The 19,588-nt window shown below is 38.9% G+C and overlaps 2 protein-coding genes across 2 annotated transcripts; both read right to left on the reverse strand.

Moving 5' to 3' along the window:
- Nucleotides 1-1,510: 1,510 nt before the first annotated feature.
- Nucleotides 1,511-8,649, reverse strand: LOC134225395 (protein gustavus-like). Its single transcript, XM_062705432.1, has 3 exons — nucleotides 8,630-8,649; nucleotides 3,517-3,805; nucleotides 1,511-2,355 (listed from the first exon to the last, which is right to left on the reverse strand). The coding sequence occupies exons 1-3, from the start codon at nucleotides 8,645-8,647 to the stop codon at nucleotides 2,327-2,329; spliced, it is 336 nt and encodes a 111-aa protein (XP_062561416.1). The 5' UTR covers nucleotides 8,648-8,649; the 3' UTR covers nucleotides 1,511-2,326.
- Nucleotides 8,650-10,850: 2,201 nt separating this feature from the next.
- LOC134225394 (protein gustavus-like) lies at nucleotides 10,851-12,180 on the reverse strand. The gene is made up of 2 exons (XM_062705431.1): nucleotides 12,130-12,180; nucleotides 10,851-11,843 (listed from the first exon to the last, which is right to left on the reverse strand). The coding sequence occupies exon 2, from the start codon at nucleotides 11,640-11,642 to the stop codon at nucleotides 11,046-11,048; it is 597 nt and encodes a 198-aa protein (XP_062561415.1). The 5' UTR covers nucleotides 11,643-11,843; nucleotides 12,130-12,180; the 3' UTR covers nucleotides 10,851-11,045.
- Between the last annotated feature and the right edge of the window lie 7,408 nt (nucleotides 12,181-19,588).

Raw genomic sequence — 19,588 nt, forward strand, 5'->3', positions numbered from 1 at the left:
TTTTATATAAAATCAGAAACTATTAAAAACTTCAAGACTTCTTGGAAAATCTCAATACATCATTGAGCATTTTTGGAATAGAAAGAATACCCAGAGGAGCCTTTTGGAAAAACTTTTTTTCTTTCCAATTACGGCCGTACGGAGACCTTGAAACTTCCAAATCTCTGATTACCTTTGAATGATATTTTTTTGATCTAGAACAGTATTGAAAATTATAATATTAAATCCTTTAGATATTTATATGATATGTTCTTACCAAAATCATGGGTAGGACAATGCTTCGACTGTCCTACCCAGGTATTTTCATGCGTAGGACATGTCCTACTTGTCCCACCCACTCCCGGCGCCACTGCCTTCAACCATTGAAGCAAGCTATCAATTAACCAATGCGATTCGTACGTAAACAAGAATATGGAATGTGACCAGATGAAACAAATACTCTCAGAATACATTCCTATGGACTTGTTTTGCAAAATCATGAAGTTTGATATGTCGCAAGACAGGTTTCGGAATTGATAAAAAAGCGGCCACTTCCCCAGGGAAACAACTTTCCAGGGCGCCCCGGAATATGACCAGATGGACCAAATACCCTCAGAACAAATTACTTTTGACTTGTTTTGCAAAATCATAAAGTTTGATACGTCGCAAGCCAGATTTCAATATTGATCAAAAAGTGGTCACTTCCCACAGGGAACCAGCATTCCGGAATGTGACCAGAATGACCAAATAGTCTCAGAACAAATTCCCATGGACTTGATTTACAAAATCATGAAGTTTGATACGTCGCAAGCCAGGTTTCAGTAATGATCAAAAAGTGGCCACTCCCCCCAGGGAAGTAGCATTCTAGGGTGTTCCGGAATGTGACCATATTAACCAAATTCCCTCGGAACACATTCCTATGGACTTGATTTACAAAATCTAGAAGTGTGATACGTCGCAAGACAGGTTCCGGAATTGAACAAAAAGTGACTACTTCCTTCAGGAAACCAGCATTCCAGAGCGCCCCGTAATGTGAACAGAATGACCAAATACCCAAATACAAAATCATAAAGTTTGATACGTCGCAAGCCAGGTTTTAGTATTGATCATAAAGTGGTCACTTCCCCCCGGGAATCGACATTCCATGGCGTTCCGGAATGTGACCATATGAACTAAATTCCCTCAGAACACATTTCTATGGACTAATTTTGCAAAATCATGAAGTTTGATACGTCGCAAGACAGGTTTTGGAATTGATCAACAAGTGGCCACTTTCCCAGGTTTCGGAATTAGCCTGCTCTTCTTTCCCCCGTCCTCCCCTATATAGTAGAAATACAAAAAGAATCCTGTAGGAATTCCATCTAGGTTTTTTTATGGGATTCGGGCAAGAATTCTGGCATTCTCAAAAACATAATTTTTCTTCGGATACTTAAAAGTTCCATATGCAATGCTTACACGTAAGAACTCCAGTCAAAAGCCCTTAAACATTTTCTATTAAGATTTCTATTTCAATTTTTGCGGTTGTAGAACATGACACAAACAAATCCACTTGAAATGTTCGACCAGGCTACTTGTAGGGACGGTGTGCCGGATTCCTCCAGTTTAATTGGACTGGTAATAACGGGTATGGTGATAGGTTCATAGGTTGGGCTCATTAAACTGCTAAGACAGCATCGAGCTGTTATGGGCCTTGGTTGAAGAGCGATGTAGGCTTTGGTTGGTGAGGCGGTGGTGAGCCTTCGAAATTAAGAAGAGCAATGACACTGGCACCACCACTTCGAACCGTTCAAACTAGGGCAGCGGTGGTCGGACTCGGAGGGCACCAGTGGCTTAAAGTTGTCATCTTGGCGAACAATCTCAAGGCGGTCTATCATGTCGAACCCGTTTTGCACCTTGTTTGCAGATGTCTACTACTTGGCTAGCCGTGCCCTTCTGCTCAGCTTACTGCGGGTCTCGTGTAAGGTCAGTTCACTGATGACGAGACTTGCCTTGGCCGCATCCGCATACTTGTGGCTTGTTCCGATGCTGCAATAGAGCCCTAGACTGGATTTGTTCCAGCATTTGTTTGTACCAATCCTTTTGATAAACCGTATCGGGTCATCTTCCTATCCGGCTGTACTGATCTCATCCGCCGGTACATGCCTTCACAACTTGAAGGCAAAAAAAAATAATAGCAAAATGGCCTGTACAAAAGGAACGCGTCTCCAATCTCATAGCTTATAAGGGCTTTTAAATTTCTGATGTGTTGAACCACTGCAACGATGATTGTATTCAAAATGTCGGATTGCCTCCACTTCGTAAATGGATTGGTTGTACGACTGATTTATCAGATTAGAGCTGAATTCATCTATGGTGGATTGCAGGAAGACGATAAAGCTGCAAAAAGAATAAAGTGTATGTCAGATGGGTTATGGATGTAGTTTGATAGTCAATAGTTTAGGGTTTTTGACTGCAACTTGTTGCGAGAAAACAGGATAAGAATTACTGTATGGAAAGATAGCAAATGTATTTCGGTTTTCGCATGCACACACGTTCAGATAGACATTTGTTCAGCTCGACGATTGGTTTATAACATTATGGGTCTCCGAGCCTTTTATAAAAAGTTTGATTTTTGAGTGGAATGATAGCTTTTCGGTACAACGTTGTTGGAAGAGAAAAGCAAAAACATCAACCGAGGATTCTTGATCCAAATAACAAAATTGAGACTCGCCTTCTCTGGTAGCTCCGGTAATTTCCCATCACCGCAGATGTTCGTCCGTTTGGTTCCGCCTTATCCACAAGGCACGAGCCTTATACCGATTTTATTTAATTATGAGCTGATATGGTATGCATTTGGATTCGATTCTGTTTTTTTTTATTTTCACTCCAAACGTTAAGAATCTCAGTCGCATTTAAATTTTCCAACTATTCGAAAAGCTATCCAATCACAACTATAGTTACGGAAAACAACTTTCAAAACTCGGTTTCGGAAGGACTTTTACCAGAATTTTGGATATATTTAGCTGACATTGATGCATTACAATAGTAATGGTAACCGTTCACCAAAATATCCGCATCACTTTCCCAAATCCGTCATTACCCACCGCGCAAGGATTACAACTCGTTCGTGCTAACTATTCCACCTATTTGTTTACATTGCGATCGGTCAACTCAAAATAAAAACAAAAATCAGAAAGTTATCCGACGCCCAAAAAGGATAGTTGCTTGACCACCCAAAAATAAAACCCTTTCGTTAAAGCAGCAAAAAAGTGATTGTAAACATGCTCATAAAGGTATCGATTGTTTTTGGTTTTGATCGATTTCGGCAAAATCAATTACCCACAAAAGCTTAACCTTGGATGACGCGAAGGCTAAGGTTCAGTCCGGCTCTCAATAAAAAAAAACAAATGGAAAAACTGCTGCGCTCCGCCGGATCGCGTTGGTTGTTTGGGTTTGACGTCAGCCTGCGAATGGCGCCGCTCGAATCGAATGTCAAACTTTTGAGTAGTCGTTTTAAATTTCCAACGGCAATTGAATAAAAAGGGAATGGATACTTACGATCGAGGCCACCGATGTACTTCATGGTGATTTCGCAGTGCTCCCAGACTGCGGACACGATCGGGTAGAGCTTTCGTCCCTTGAGCCCCCGGAATGCCACCCCCGGATACTGACCGTCGACGATGAAACTGAGCGTTCCCTCGTCCATGTCTAACGCTACTAGGAATTTGTCCTGCACTAGGAAGGTCTCGTCTGGCTGAAGTATCGCTGGGTACGTGACGCCGGCAGCGCCGTAGCGTGTAGTTGGCCTGGTTGGCCCCCGCCAAGGGCGCCAGCTCTCAGGGGGGCGCTGAAATCAAGAATTGACCTTTGACGTTCTTGAAGAACCCATATTTTTGGCGCCTCTAAGTACTTTTAAAATTCAAAATAAAAATTCGAAGTGCTGTTTTCCAAGATTGGCCTATCATTTGCTTGACTTTAAAAGAATATCGGATGAGTTTTCAGACCGGATCACACGTGCAGGTTTTTGTTTTTGATTTTTAAAATAGTTAGAGGCTTTAAAAAATATGAGTTCTTCGGGAAAGTTGACATTAAAAGTCAAAGAATCAACTGAGACAAAAAAATCGCTGGTCATTCTCCCTCCAAAGTTGGTGCGAACCAGACGTTGAAAAATATTACCAAGTGTTAAATTTTCGCGGCGCCGTTCTATAGATAATTGTTAAACCACACTTTTTGACTGTAGTCGGGAGTGTTGGTCAGGTTTGTTGAATGTAAGGTGGATTATAGCGTTTGAGTGATTTGATAGCTTAATTATTCCGTTGTGTTTGCTTCATTGTTCGAGTGAAATTTGTTTTGTATCCGCGAGCGATCTTATGATCCTCGTTGGATGAATGAGAGTGATGATGAGAATGGGGGATTTGCTAGTCCCCTAGATGATAATGAGTCATTAACAGGATATGAATCAGCTACCGACGGTAACTTACGCAGGAAAATGGAAGAGGTAAATAATGAAGGAACAGTTTTCAAAAAACAAAAAATGGAAGCAGGAACGAACAAAAACGGGAAAAAGACGAAGGACAAATTCAAAAACAAGAAAGATGATGCTAACGATGGCCTCTTTGGAGATGGTTGGCACAAAAACAAAACTTTCAAAACATTCATAATGGAACCAAAAGATGACAAGTCTCAATTAATCCACATAATGGAAATTGCCAGAATACTACGTAACATCAAAATCACATACCAAAACCTAGTACAAGCCGGTAGAAATAGATTCAAGATCACTTTTGCTAACCCCAGACATGCAGAACAGCTCATTAACTCGAAAATAATCACTGAAGAATTTAAGTACAACATCTATGTGCCAACCATGTACAAAGAAACCATCGGAGTAGTTAGGAATGTACCCCCATCTATTCCAGAATCAGAACTACTAGCGAACATTGACTCAGAAAGAATCAGAATAACGAGAATTGAAAGAATCAAAAGACTACAAAAAAAGGAATTGATATCAACATATTCGATCAAAATTTACGCAGAAGGGGAAAAACTTCCTCGTCAAATCAAAATATTCGACTTACCTTATGAAGTGGACTGCTATGTATTCCCTATGAAATGCTGTGTCAAGTGTGTCAGATATGGACACACGACCAAAGCATGCAAATCTCCCAAGGTAAGATGCTATAATTGTTCAGATGAAGGACATGAAGGACAGGATTGTACGTCACTAGATGTTTGTTGTATGCATTGCAAAGGGAACCATAAGGCTTTCGATCCAATTTGTAGAGAAAGGGGTAGACAAGATAATATCCGAAAAGCAATGGCTTACAATAAACTGACCTTCGCAGAAGCCGCTAAGCTATACCCAATACCCTCGCAAATACAATACAGACTCCAAGATAATTCAGATTTCCCATCATTAACTCAACCAGAAAGTCTCACAACACACAATATGAATGATGTCACCCAAAGAAATCCTCCTACGAGTATCCCAATAACCCAATCTCAACCAAATAATTACAACCAACTTCAGACCGATAATCGAAATAATACCAACAAATCAACTCCAACTGAATACATTACCAAATCCGAACTTGATAAAATTGTCAATCAGCTTAAAATTGAAATCGTAAAGCAATTAAACGTCACTAAACTCATCAATAAAATAAAAGAAATACAAGAAACAATTGTCAACAATATTTCCATAGCTAAAGAAGGAAACGGTAAAGAAGACAACCATCAACTACTCATTAAAATCAACAAACAGCTCAACGATCTGATTAACCCGGAAATTTTGAAAACCACAAAACCACCAGACAATAAATCTTAAATGAATAAAGTCAGAAATTTAAACTTTCTACAAAACAATATTAATAGTATCCGCCCGTCAGCAAACAGATCTTTACTCTCTGATTTTCTACAAAAAAATAAAATAGATGTTGCATTTTTATCTGAAATATGGTTAAAGCCAAATGAAGATTTCAAATTTCCAGGTTACAAATTCCCCAAAAAAACTCGCGATGAAGGTTACGGTGGAGTAGCCTTCTTAGTTAAAAACGAACTAGATTTCCAAATTATAAAATTACCCGATACTAAACCAATTGAAGCTATAGCAATCAAAACTCTCAATACTACAGAACCATATTTACTCATTTCAATTTATATCCCACCTAATATAAACAATAATCGAATTAGATTGCCACTGAAACTTCTTTTAGATTTTATTGACAGATTTAATTTAAGTACCATTTTTGCAGGTGACTTTAATGCACACCACGCTATGTGGAACAATGCAAACAAAATATGTACTAGAGGTGAATTGTTGGTAGAAATGGTAGAAAATCGCGATCTCGTCTCTATTAATGATGGTTCCCCCACTTTACTGAAGCCCCCAAACACTATTCCATCAGCTATAGATCTTACATTTGTCTCATCAGCCATAGCTCCTAAAACCACTTGGACAGTTCTAGATGAGGAAATATGTGGTAATCATAAAATGATTATTTTCCAAATAATAAATGCAGCAAACTATCATGAATATCATAAAGAACTCATAAACAACAAGAAAGTTATAGAAAATTTGAATAAAATAGATCCAGTTTCAATAAATACTCCACAAGACGTAATTTCTATCTTTGAACAAAACATATCAGATGCTAAATATAATCCAAAAAGAAAGTTTAAACCAAAAATATGGTGGACTCCAGAAATACAAGAATTACTAGAAGATAAAAATAACAAATTGGTTATCTACTGTAACAATTTAACTTTAGAAAACTTTCTAGATTTTAAAAAAGCTAGAGCTATTCTTAAAACAAAAATCAGAAAAGAAAAAAGAAAATCTTACCACCAGCTAACTGATTTACTAACTCCTGAATTGAGTACAAAACAACTATGGTCAACTGTAAAGCTAATTAGTGGTGGCTTTTCTAAAAAGAATAATATAATCTTATTAAACGACATTAACCTTTCATCTCAGTTTATGGATATTAATTTTCCATCTATTACTAATGAAGTTCAATATTCTATACAACCCACTGTAAATAACTTAGCATTAAACTCTGTAGATATTATTAAATATATTCAGTCCAAGAAAAATAGTTCAGCTCCCGGTCAAGACAATGTTTCATTTTTTATTTTAAAACAGCTTCATCCCAACTTGTTACAGAAGATAATGTCCATTTGTAATGAAATACTACAATCGAATATAATCCCTTCCGAATGGTTGCAAATTAAATGTGTTCCTATACTAAAACCAGGTAAGCCTGAAAATTTACCTGACTCTTACAGACCAATTTGTTTAATATCCACATTTTTAAAAGCCATCAATTTTAAAATTAAAAATGATTTAGCTAAATACACTAAAATTAATAATATTATTCCTAAGTACTCATTTGGGTTTAGAGAAAAAACATCTTCTGTGAATTGTGTAAATACTTTGATTTCTTTAATTAATACTGCTAAAAACAACAAAAAAAATCGTCTTAGTAACTTTCCTTGATCTAACTAAGGCTTTTGATAATGTAAATATAACTAAGCTATTAACCATCCTCAAAGACTACGATTATCCTCCTGAACTCGTAAACTGGTTATACATTTATTTGAAACAGAGAGATGTAACACTTACTCTTAATGACGGTAGAACAATCAATAGACCAACGAACAAAGGGCTCCCTCAAGGATGCCCTCTATCTCCAATCTTATTTAACATCTACACATCCAAACTTCATTCTAAACAAATAAAAGGAATCTTGATTCAATTCGCAGATGATTTTGCATTATTCACAGAAGCAAACGATTTAATTACTGCTAGCAATAACATGAATACATCTTTGAACTCAATATACTCAGAACTAGTTTCCATAGGAATGCAAATTAATCCTAATAAATCCGGCACTATTTGTTTCAATAATAATGATTCGAATAATTTTACAATACACATTAATAACATTCCCATAGATATCAAATCAGTACACCAATACCTGGGAATTTGGATCGATCAAAACTTAACTTTAAAACCCATATCACTGAAACTGTAAATAAAACAAAAAGGAAAATAAATATCTTAAAATGCTCAGCAGGAAAAAAGGTGGATGTCACCCAGAAACACTACAAAAAGTAAATAATTCGATAGTTAGATCCATTTTAGACTATGGAATTTCAATTTATGCGTCAGCATGTAAAACAGACTTCAACAGATTAGAGAAAATACAGAATTTATCCATTAGAACCAGCTTTAGACTTTTACAATCCACTCCAATTCATGTAATTTATGCAGAAGCAGCAGAGTTACCTTTAAAATACAGAGCTCAATACTTGACTTTCAAAGAATCCATCAAAACCTTATACTTCAATAATAGCCCAATTGCAGCCAAACTTTCAGAAATAGTCAACACAGACCTTATACCTAAGTTTACTTCCTATATAGAAAAAATCTCCTCGTTAAATAATTTTCATATACTTCAATGTCACATTTCATATAATAACATAATTCAATTAAATGATCTTAATAATTTATTCATTTATCCTAATGACGAGACAAATCAAACATCTTTTAGCTTCAAACTCAACCCGGCCTTCTCAATTATGAACGCTGAAATAGTAGCAATAATAGAAGCAATAGAATATGCCATTAGTATCCATCAATCAAAAATAGTTATTTTTACAGACTCACAGAGCAGCTGCATGTCATTACTGAACGCTAATCCAGACAATTATTTAATTACAAAACTTCTCACAATCATAAAATACAATCCCTCACAAGAAATAGCAATACAATGGGTACCAGGTCACATAAACTTATTAGGTAACGACAGAGCTGATACAGCAGCAAAACTAGGTATCAATAGATCGAATCAGGAAAACTACCCGCTTACCTTGGGGGATTGCTTATTAAATTTTAAAGTTGAACTAATCACAGAATGGAACAGAGAATATCAAATTTTATCAACAGAAAAAGGGATACAACATTTTGAAATAATGAACAAAATTGAACTAAAACCATGGTTCCATAATATACAGCTCTCCACTACTGAAACAATAATTATCAATAGAATAAGGACATTCCACACCGCAACAAAGGACAGATTAGCTAAATGGAATTTAATAAGAACGGATATTTGTACAACATGTAACACTCAAGAAAACCTTCATCATATCCTGTACGACTGTGTTGGACTCATGGCGATTAGACGTAGATTTCCAATTCTCATCAATAAAATAGAACTAAATACAATACTAAAAAATAAAAAAAAGGATGAATATCTTCAATTAACAAACTTTATCAATGAAGCAAAAATCAATGTTTGAATTTCACAGGTGTCTTGTCACTTAGGCCGGGTAATTCACCGTTATGTTTGGATTCCTGGTCATACTCGAGTATATTCAAATAGTTTTTGTTCCGGGTAACCGTCAAATTGAAATAATAATCTATTTTTGACACTTGGCAAAATATGGACCAACAGGTCTGTGCCATAAATAAGGAGAAAAAAAAAAAAAAAAAAAATCGCTCTCAAAACAAACATCAAGTGCTGCACGTGTGAACCAGTCTGATCGCCCAGTGTTCGTTGAAAGTCAGGCAAATGTAAGGCCAAACTTGAAAAACTTGATTTTGTTTTAAATAAATATCAAAAATACATGAAAGCGTAAAAAATATGGGTTCTTTGGGAAAATTCTCCTTAAATAAAATAAAGAATCAATTGAGCGAATATTTTTTTTGACCGGAAAGGTCAATTACGGCTTGTCATATTTTTTTATCTATTGCGTTTATTTGACAGGCTAAGGCGTGTATAACACTTAACGGAGCCGAGACTTTATGATGTTTACAATCGATATCATCTTATTACAGTTACAACAGTTAGTAGGAGAAAAGTACAAAAAATAGTACAAACTCGTCTTATGACAAGTAATGACATTCCACTAGAAGCTCAAAGTATTTTTTTCGTCAAGAATTACGGCATGAAACAAAGAACGATTTCATTAGTTAGGCCAATTAATAACAAACTGGCTACAAAATCTAATGATTAATGATAAAAAGACTTCCAAAACCAGTAATAAGGGACCAAAAAAAACTAAAAATTTCATATTCAAAAAGTTATTTGAAAATTGTGGATTGGATTACTTCCATTTTTGAATACTTTTACTGTCACCAGTAATGGGAAAAAAGGTGAAACTGTTGAATAAGCGACAGGCAGTGATAATATACTACTAATATATATACTACTTCGCCAAAATAACTTCTTCGGTTATTATTTCTCAAAGCTTTTATAGATTGTAGATTGGCAATACCTATAAGCAGCACGTGCTATCAAAGCATTCATCACCTCACTTTACCAAGTAGCTTTCCTTACTTCCTATGGTGAATCCGACAACTTCAAATTTGGATTTTATTTACCTAACGAAGTACAACAGTACCTCCAAGCTACTGACATACCCATTCTAAAGTTGGATTTTTCTTGATCCGAATAAATCCGATAGAGATTTGCACCTTCCACCGGTCCATTCAGAGTTCAGAGAGTGGGAGCTCAATCGATTATATAATTTATTTAAGCACAACTCCCTCAGAGAATTCATAAGAATAAATTATAACTATTTTAAAAATTTAGAATTTTTTTTTGAAAAGTTCTGTTTTTCAAGTTTAGCCTAACATTCGTTCGATTTTGAACCAACATCAAGCCAATCCTTTAGGCCGATTCACACATGCAGCACTTTTTAAGATTTTGTTTTCAATTTTCTAAATAGTTAGAATCTTCAAAAATATGTCTTCTTTGGGAAAGTTGACCTTGAACGAATGAAAGAATTTACTGAGGCAATAAAATGAGATACAATTTTTGACGAGGAAGGTCAATTGAATACAAGAAATAGTCGTTGTGGATAGTATGAGCTGAAAGGAATAATAAGTAAAGAACTTTCAGCTATTTAAATGATCTTCCAGTCCGTTTTGGACATTTGTAAGATTCCGTACTTACATATTTTGCAAAAACTAAAAAAATGTCACAAAATTTCAAAACTTGTTTAGGGTAGGTACAGCCGAGCACTGCTTGCTATTGGAAGCACCTTCAATCCACCAATTTTTCAATCTCTCTTTTAATTCATTTCAAATGTTGATTGAATGTAAAACATTGCTTTTTTCCTTTGTAAGAGAGGGGCGCCCAAGAAATATTTCGCCAAGGGCGCCGGGCATCCACGCTACGGCTCTGGACGCCGGGGCAGGTTTTCGAATTGTGGTACAGCATATTGCGCCCCAAGTCCCAGCCCCAACTCTGGTCGTTCGAACCGACCAGACTTTGATAACCTACGGAGTGGAGTGGTGCCTCAGATGTGGAAACACCGATCACAGCATGCGTACCTCGCTGCCGCGTCGACCAGAACACTTCCCACACGTGCAGTCCCTTGGTGAAGCCCACCTTGCCCCGTATGCAGTCTGTGCTCTGTGCCACCGGGTGCCGGTGGAATGTCATCTTGTCGTCCTCCTTCACAAACACATTGAGCGAGCGGTCCTCCGAGTTCCAGGAGTATTTGATCGGCGTTTCGCGAGCGGCCGGTGGCATATCGAGCAGAAGATCAAGTCGGGCCGGACGCTGGAAGTGCGCCGCCAGTTCGCGCGGGATCTTCGGGATAAAGGGCGATGGTTGGTCACGGCTGCTGACCGTTTTGACACCTCCACTGATCTTTTGGCCCATGTTCATGCCAGGATGAGCCCCGCTATTAGTACGACTGCTGCGGGTGCTTCGGATGGCAACCTTGTACGAAACTCGAATGCGCTAAAACTCATGGGGATCGATGCGGTTCAGTACCACGCGGGGCAGTAACGTTGAGGTGGATGGCGATATACTCTGTAGACGGCGGCGATCGCTTGACCTTAGCACCGGACCCGGCTACTTTTGTATCTGCAAGGAGAACAAAACGGAAATGCTGTTAGTGATTTTTGTTAGCGTGGAAGTAATAAATAATAACAAAAAACTTTGTAGGAATTTTAGCGATCTAATTTAAATATTGCCATCCTATCGCAGATCGTCAGACAAATTAACACAGGTTGATATTGGGTCCCAATTAGGAGTCAGTAAGCGTAGCCCTTGTTTACGGAAATTGAATTAAGTTTTAGCTTTGAAGCCATATAGAATTAACATTGAACAGCCTGGCGCAAATCAGGCAGATTAAGAAAGGTTGATATACTTGCTTGAGATGGCCGTATGGATTGCAGTTTTTACTTTAAACAACAAAAACAATTGGACAGCTTTGGACAGAAAACGTAAATAAAACGTGACGTGAGGAATCTGTCAAAACCGTCAAAACTCACAGCAAACACTTTCAAATAAATTTACCATAATTTGAGTAAAATACACTAGCGCCTCTGGCGGTGCTGGTCTCGTCAGCTCATCTGGGTTGCATGAATTTTAAATCGGTTCTTCGGGACTCCGATGTCCCGGTTATTAGTTCCTGGTATGGGTTCCCTGCATCTTCACTAGTAGATGTTGAACTAACATTCCTTCCCTTCCTTCCGTGATTGTAAGGACGTGGCCAGGTATACAACTGCTACTGTATAGGAAAAGGTACTAATCCCAAGTACCAATTTGCGACAATATACAGTAGATTGCTCAATTCAGGCTCTGTCTGGTGGGGGGGGGGGGCGGGTGTCGCGGGAGAGGGTTCTCTTCGTCGACTTCCCCTCATTTGAATGAAAGTGACAGGCAGGGAGTTTCTTTGCAGTTTATCACCTCAGAATGCTAGTTCGCATTGTTTTCTTTCGTTCTGAAGTGATAAACCACAGAGAGATCTGCTGCTTGTCACTTTTGTTTAAGGGGGGGGGGTCAACGGGGAGAGTCCTCTCTTGCGACATTCGTCCTTATTCCGGATGGAGCTTGAATTGAGCATTGTATAGCCACCCACGATTTGTACAATCACATATGCTATGCTATGCTATCTCGTGCATTCCTAACACGGACATCAAATTGCATTGCCACCTGCCTTCGGGTCCACCGCAAGATTTTCTTTGTGTATAAAAGAAGCTGTGCCTCCCGTGTACGAGTCGTTTCAGTTTGTGACAGCAGCGCGTACTGACGTGCTTTTTGCTTTTTTTCTCGTTCGTTTGCTGTGTTTACGTAAAAGATATTTTAGTTACTAGATAAAGATTGTCGCTGTCGTCGCTGTCCGGAACATCTTTTGCTGGCGAGGATAGGGGAGCTAAATATCAAAGAAGGAAAATCCATACGATTTGACAGCTTGGTACCCAACATGTTCCGGACAGCAGAACAAAGGGAACCGAAGCGACAATCTTTATCTAGTGACTAAAATATCTTTTGTTTACGTACACAGCATGCAGTCGCCAGTGGGAGAGCTGCCGGTGGGTCTGCGAGTATGCATGAAAGAAGAAGACGCATGCAGTGGTGTCGGTTGCGATCGATGCGATCGATCGCTCGGAGCTCACAGCTATAGGCCGATGATGGTTGAGGCAGGAACTAATATTAGTTCCTGGTTGAGGCTGCGATGGCAGCGGTGGTGGATAAAGAAGAATATATTAGCCCAGAGAGATTTGGTCTGTTTTTTGTTGTATAGGGTGGTCGGCGGCGATGATCTCGTTGGCTAGCATTGGTGGCGGAGAAGACGGGGGACCTCCAGCGGAGAACGAGGATTTCGGGTCACGAGCCGGAGCGATCATGCGGCTTTCTGGCTTGGATGCTTCGGACTGCGTAGCAGCAGTACTTCGGACCGTCTCGGAGCTTCGTGGTTGGCTTGACGGCGGGGAGTAGGCACGGAAATATCCCGAAATGGCGTTTGATGGAGGTGGCTAAGCTATCGGTAGCGGGAGGTGGATGGCTGCGATCCAATCCGCGTGATGGTGGCCGAGAATCGTGGTCGTCGATCGTCTTTTCGTCCGGGTGGGTCGACCTGCGACCTTAATTGGCGTGATGGTGGCTGTTGCCGGTGGTTGCCAACGGAGCTTCGTTTGGATGGGAGGGCCAGCGACCGGAATTGGCACGATGGAGGTTAGTGACGGCGGATACCAATCGAAATTCGTCTGACTAACAGGGCCTGCTACCGTAAGCGACGTGATGGCGGCCGGTTGCCAATCGAAATTCGTCTTAATGGAAGGGCCTGCGGGACTGCGACCAGGTGGGCGCGATGGCGGCTGAGAGTGGCGATGGTCTTTTGTCTATCCTCGTAGATCGCACTAGACCCCTATATGGCGTTCTTCCGGCTTATTCCGTTGTCGACCAACGCTCCTGGATGCCACTGCAGAGTAAAATGGCCAACGGGGTCACTCCCGAGGACAAAGAAAGACAAGAAAAGGCCCAAGAGCAGATTCGGACCTGTCCCGTAGCAATTAGTACACCAAATAATCTCTATTGTTCCCAGCGCATTTTCCACCACTCTCTCAAACAATTTACCTTTTCTTCTACACTAATTTGCACCTACTGAAGGTGAATTGGCTTGATTTTCCAGGCTATTATCTTTTCACTGATAACAAAAGATACAATGCATACTATAATTATACAATTGAACACTTTCCGTACTATTACTATGAATTACCCGTACTAATAGCTTTAAGGTTTTAAGAATGAACTATTTCTAGCACAAATTCACTACATATGCATGCACTTTTTAACTATTTAAGTTTTTTTCTTCTGGAATATAACTTTTATTAACGGCGCGCACTACAATTGTCTTTGTAGTCCAGACAGGAAAGAAGAACTCAATTAGTCTACGGTCTAGTTTTATTACTTTTTTTTCCTATTTTTTCTCTCTTCTCTCTTTACTTTTACGAAAAATCGAAATGTCATCCTTCGATCCTTCGTAACAGTTGGCAGCACTTCCGCGCAGGGTTTTAATTGGGCCAACACCGTTACGGGTTGTTGTCCATGCTCAAACCGCGGAAAGTACAGTGAGGGTGGGAATGATTGGACAAGTGCTATTCATTTTTTTAACGTTAGTGCCGAATCTTTTATTTCGAACAGCTGGGATCGCCACCAGTAAGGCTGTCCTACTATTATTATGGAAGGACTAGGTGTTAGGATCTTACTGGCGTGGGGGACAAGACATGGGGATGCTTGTGGAGGAGCCAACAAGCTACAAAATTGGGACCAACGGTTACAGAAGCTACGAAATTTGTGCTGCATTTCTTTGTTTGACGATAAGATGAATATATGTTCAATGAGATGGAAAACGGAACAGTTCCCATAAAATAGCATATTTTGCCCAAGTCTAAAAATTTTAATAATAGAATTTTTAAACTTTAAATACTAGCATCATCAATAAGAAATCTATAAATGCCCTACATTTGCTAGAGTAAATAAGAGCTGGAAAATTAGAAACAAAGCAATTCTGATTATGTATTTAATAATTAGTTTTATTTCCAGAAGTTTTGAAAATAAACAAATTGCTAATAATTCTACACAGCATGAAAGTTGTCATTTCTAATATTAATACCTGTAATCAAGCCCCATAGATTCAAAGTTTAAATATAAATACGTTACGGTTGTACGAGTCCTACGTCTTTTTGCGGTTATGTTTAAAACATTACCCATCGCTCGTTTTTAATTCACATCAATGTAAAAATGCTGAAAATATTTGGTTTCTGCATTCGGGGCAAATCGAGTAAAATGGACATCTATCGAAATTGAAATTAACTCTGTTTGACTTCCCATACATCTTCACAACATCCTTGTGCTATGTTCATTATTTTATTTTTCTTTTGGAAACATGGTGAAAATCGGACAAACCGGGACAAACTTTCTGATGTCTGCGCATATCCATAATTCCACTACGAGATTCTAAGCATTTTTTTACATTTTATGAAGTATATTGCAGCGGCTCTTAAATAGGTGGAAATGCTGGTGGCGGAGGCGATCGACGCAGTAGAAACCTGGATGAATTGGGTCAAGCTGCCGCTGGCTCATCATAAAACGGAAATGATGCTGGTCAGCAGCTGCAAAGTAATTCAGAGGATGCAGATTACCATCGGAGAGCACTACATACAGTCTGGGCGGGCTTTGGGACATTTAGGAGTGACGATCGACGACAGGTTGAATTTCAACACCCATGTCGACTATTTCTGCGAGAAGGCGGCTAAGATGGTCACTGTGCTTGCAAGGATCATGCCGAACGTCGGTGGACCGAAAGGCAGCAGTACGCGTCTTCTGGCGACCGTATCATTCTCAATATTGAGCTAAGGCGTTCCAGTCTGGTGAGCTGCACTCAAGACGAAATGTAATCGCAGGAAGCTGAATAAAGTGTTTCGTCTAATGGCGATTCGAGTTGCGAGTGCGTACCGAACCATTTCGTCGGAGGCATTTCGCGTTAGGGTCTGTTCACAAATTACGTAACGCTTCTGGGGGGAGGGGGGAGGTCCAACTTGCGTTATAGTTTGTTACACTAAAAGGTGGGGGAGGGGGTGGGTGCTACCAAACGTTACGCATAACGCGAATAAAAATGTATTTGAATGTCTATTTTTAATCACTGATTGAAGTAATTGCTGTTTATCATTATGTGTTAAATTACCAAGAGATTATTGTATTTCTCGACACCACAGTTCCACAAAACTATGTAAATGGTTATGATCGCAAATTCAATTTTTGTTTACTAGTTTACTATTAGCTGCATTCTTGATATCCTTGATTTTTGATCATGTGCCGTTCCTATTCTAAGAGTGTTAAAAAAATACCAAAACTCAAATGCTTCAGAGAAGGAAAAAAATCTGCCTTTAAAATTTTCACAGTTACGCGTTACATGGGGGAGGGAGGCGGTACCAAAAATGTTACTTTTTGTTACGAGGGGGAGGGAGGGGGTCAAAAACTCGGATTTTTGCGTTACGTAATTTGTGAATAGACCCTTATCGCAGGGATGATTCCAATCTGCATAGCCCTAGCAGAGGATATTGTCGGCGTAGCACCAAGTTAGAATTCGGAAGTCGGGACTTCCGAACCGAACTTTCTTCCGAAGTTTTTATTTGTCAAACTAATTGATGCGTTGTTTAGCGCATCTTTAGGCGAATCCAGCGCACTATTTCCGAAGTTGGGAAAGTTGCCTGTATCTGGAGAAAAATCCAACTTCGGTATAAAAAGCGGTATAAATTTATTCCGGATAGACAATATTGGTTGCTATCAACGGAGAGATACCAGAAGATACCAATGTGTCGACGTGGGTGATCAGGGAGCATGGTGAGGTTAACTTTTACCTTACACAGTTCCTATCAGGACACGATTGTTTCCGCCAATATTTGCACTGGTGTGGCCATGCATTTTGTTGTAAGGAGTACGTTTATTGGTCGATATGCTTATTTAAAATTATTTACAATAATTAATTTAAACTTCGACTTCTAAGGTGAAATTTAAGGCATCTTCATCTATTCTATCATTGCAATTTTCAATGAAGACAATATAATTAACTAAAATTTTGAGTAGTGCTGTTTTAATTGTCTTCGATAACCAATCAAGTGACGGTCTCAATAGTTCATTGTAGTCGAAATCTCTCTGGCGATTTGTTAATGTCAACATCCTTCGCTTTAGTACTCTCCACGCTTCGTCGACTCTACACCCAAAATAATCTTCCCATCATATTTACGTGAAAAAGGACGTGGTTTTTTTCCACAGCACTTTTCACGTAACAAATAAGTGATTCAACGGTGAAGGCACTCAGATTCACTCAATCGGCTGGCACTAGCATGTCATATAAAGACTACGTGACTGTTTCATAGCTTTCATGGATACTTTTAATATGTTTTTTTCTTTTGATATATAAATGAAAAACGAAAATGAAAGACATAACACGACATTGACGACTACAACGATCGCCTCGATTTCGAATTTTTATTTTAGAATTGAGGATCTTAATATAAGTATACATGTATGAGGTTTTGATAAACAATTTCGTCGGAGAAATTGTCTCAGGGTTTGTTAGATTTGATGGTAAACTCCCTGGAGCCGGATCAGAATGCCGGAGGAAATCATCTTTACCGTGTCAAAATAATACGGGATGAGCAGTTGAGGTTCCGGTTAAAGTAGGAAAGTTTCCCTCAATTATCCGGCGAAATCTCGCTGCAAACAATTATAAAAGCACTTTTCAGAATGTACAGGTCTCATAAGCAAATAGTACATACCTTATAAAAATCCTGTGTGCGTTTGAAAATCAGGATTTGAGGAAAAAATATTAATGTCCAGCAGTGAATTTCTGACTAAGGTTGTGATGAATATTTTTGACAGAACAAACAAAACAATCTGAGTGAGTTCTCTGCTTATGATCCAGTGACAAGAAATTCACGTAAATTTTATACTTTATTTAGGTGAATTTTACTGAAATTGATTTAATAATTATGTTACATCTCTTACGTTTCACGGGTATCAGGTAAAGTGAGTGGTGTGAGTGAAGTTTAGAGGTTACGTGCATTTTCACGTAACTTAAACGGGTTGATTATTTTGAGTGTAGGGCACAAGAAAAATTTGTGCTGAATAGTTTCACTCGCTTCACCACAGTGTAGGCAGTTTCCTCCATCTGTTCGTCTCATCCTGAACAATAATCGTCGGTGTGGCAGCTTTTGGTTTACCCACATGTACAGCGAGCCTTTTTGTGACGACAAAAGTCCTCGGTTGCTAATGTTTAACCAAATTCGTATAACTCCTTTATAACCTAGGATAGGATGCGACAAGTAGTCATTAAAAATCGTACCGATTTTCTGTCACAATCGTACCGGTTGCTGATTGGTTGGAAATGACAATCGATTACTTCGATTGGCGGCGGCGCGTTTTTCGTAGGGCAGCATAGGGCAGCATATTGTTAGTTTGGCCGTGTTGCTGGTTTGTAAAGTTGGTATTAAGCAATATACGTGAATGTTTGAGTTCGAGTTTTTTGGTACAAAAATAATTTATATTAAACTGAGAACGCCCTATAAATTATTCTCAAGGGTTGTATAGATTCAAAACTGTTGATTTTTGGCATTATGATTCACTTTTCTGTCATCTTAGATCTAAAACTCTTTTTCAATTAGCAAAGAACTTCTATCTGTTAGTCTTTCGCTTCTCTTACAAGAATGATGGATGGAACGGAAAGAAAAACATCAAGTTTTGATACATGATATTTGGAAGATTTTGCACCAAATTAATTTGGCTGCACTGGCGACCACCTCGTCAGAGCAACCGACTAAAAAACAACAAGGCAGTCTCAATTGAATTGTCACATCCTATCCTAGTTTATAACGTTCCTTGTTCCAAACGTGGCTAGGAAACTCCCAGGGTCGTTTTATGCGAAATTGTTGACAGTTCAGTATACATGCCAACTCAGCTTAAACGCAACATAATTTTTGAATGAACTTAAAGGGTGTTCATTTACTAGTGAGCTATGTTCGCCGTAGATGCTACGCCGAAATAGTATTGCGGTATGATCGGATCAAACGACGAGTCATGCGAGTACTTTCTTACTGATCAACATTCTTTATTGGACTTGCTATCTTATATATTAGGGTTTACACTTCTTTGCTTATGCTAGGTACATGTTTGATGTTTGTTGTTTATGACTGAGTGTTCTTGGCATTGGGTGCCGTTACGCTTGGGATTTACCGTTTATGACGGTCATGACAAAAGGTGAGAAGTTTACCTGATCTGGCAGTTTTAATGTTTGGGTTTTTTCTTTGATGGAAGGTTGA

This window comes from Armigeres subalbatus, chromosome 3, assembly GCF_024139115.2.
Source record: "Armigeres subalbatus isolate Guangzhou_Male chromosome 3, GZ_Asu_2, whole genome shotgun sequence".
Taxonomy (NCBI): domain Eukaryota; kingdom Metazoa; phylum Arthropoda; class Insecta; order Diptera; family Culicidae; genus Armigeres; species Armigeres subalbatus.

What these genes read in the sequence shown, in the direction of transcription:
- LOC134225395 (XM_062705432.1), bottom strand. An exon ending in GTACATCGGTGGCCTCGATC is followed by an intron (nt 2,356 to 3,516) that starts GTAAGTATCCAT and finishes TTCTTTTTGCAG; the next exon opens with CTTTATCGTCTTCCTGCAAT.
- LOC134225394 (XM_062705431.1), bottom strand. Translation starts at nt 11,642, where the DNA reads ATGAACATGGGCCAAAAGATCAGTGGAGGTGTCAAAACGGTCAGCAGC.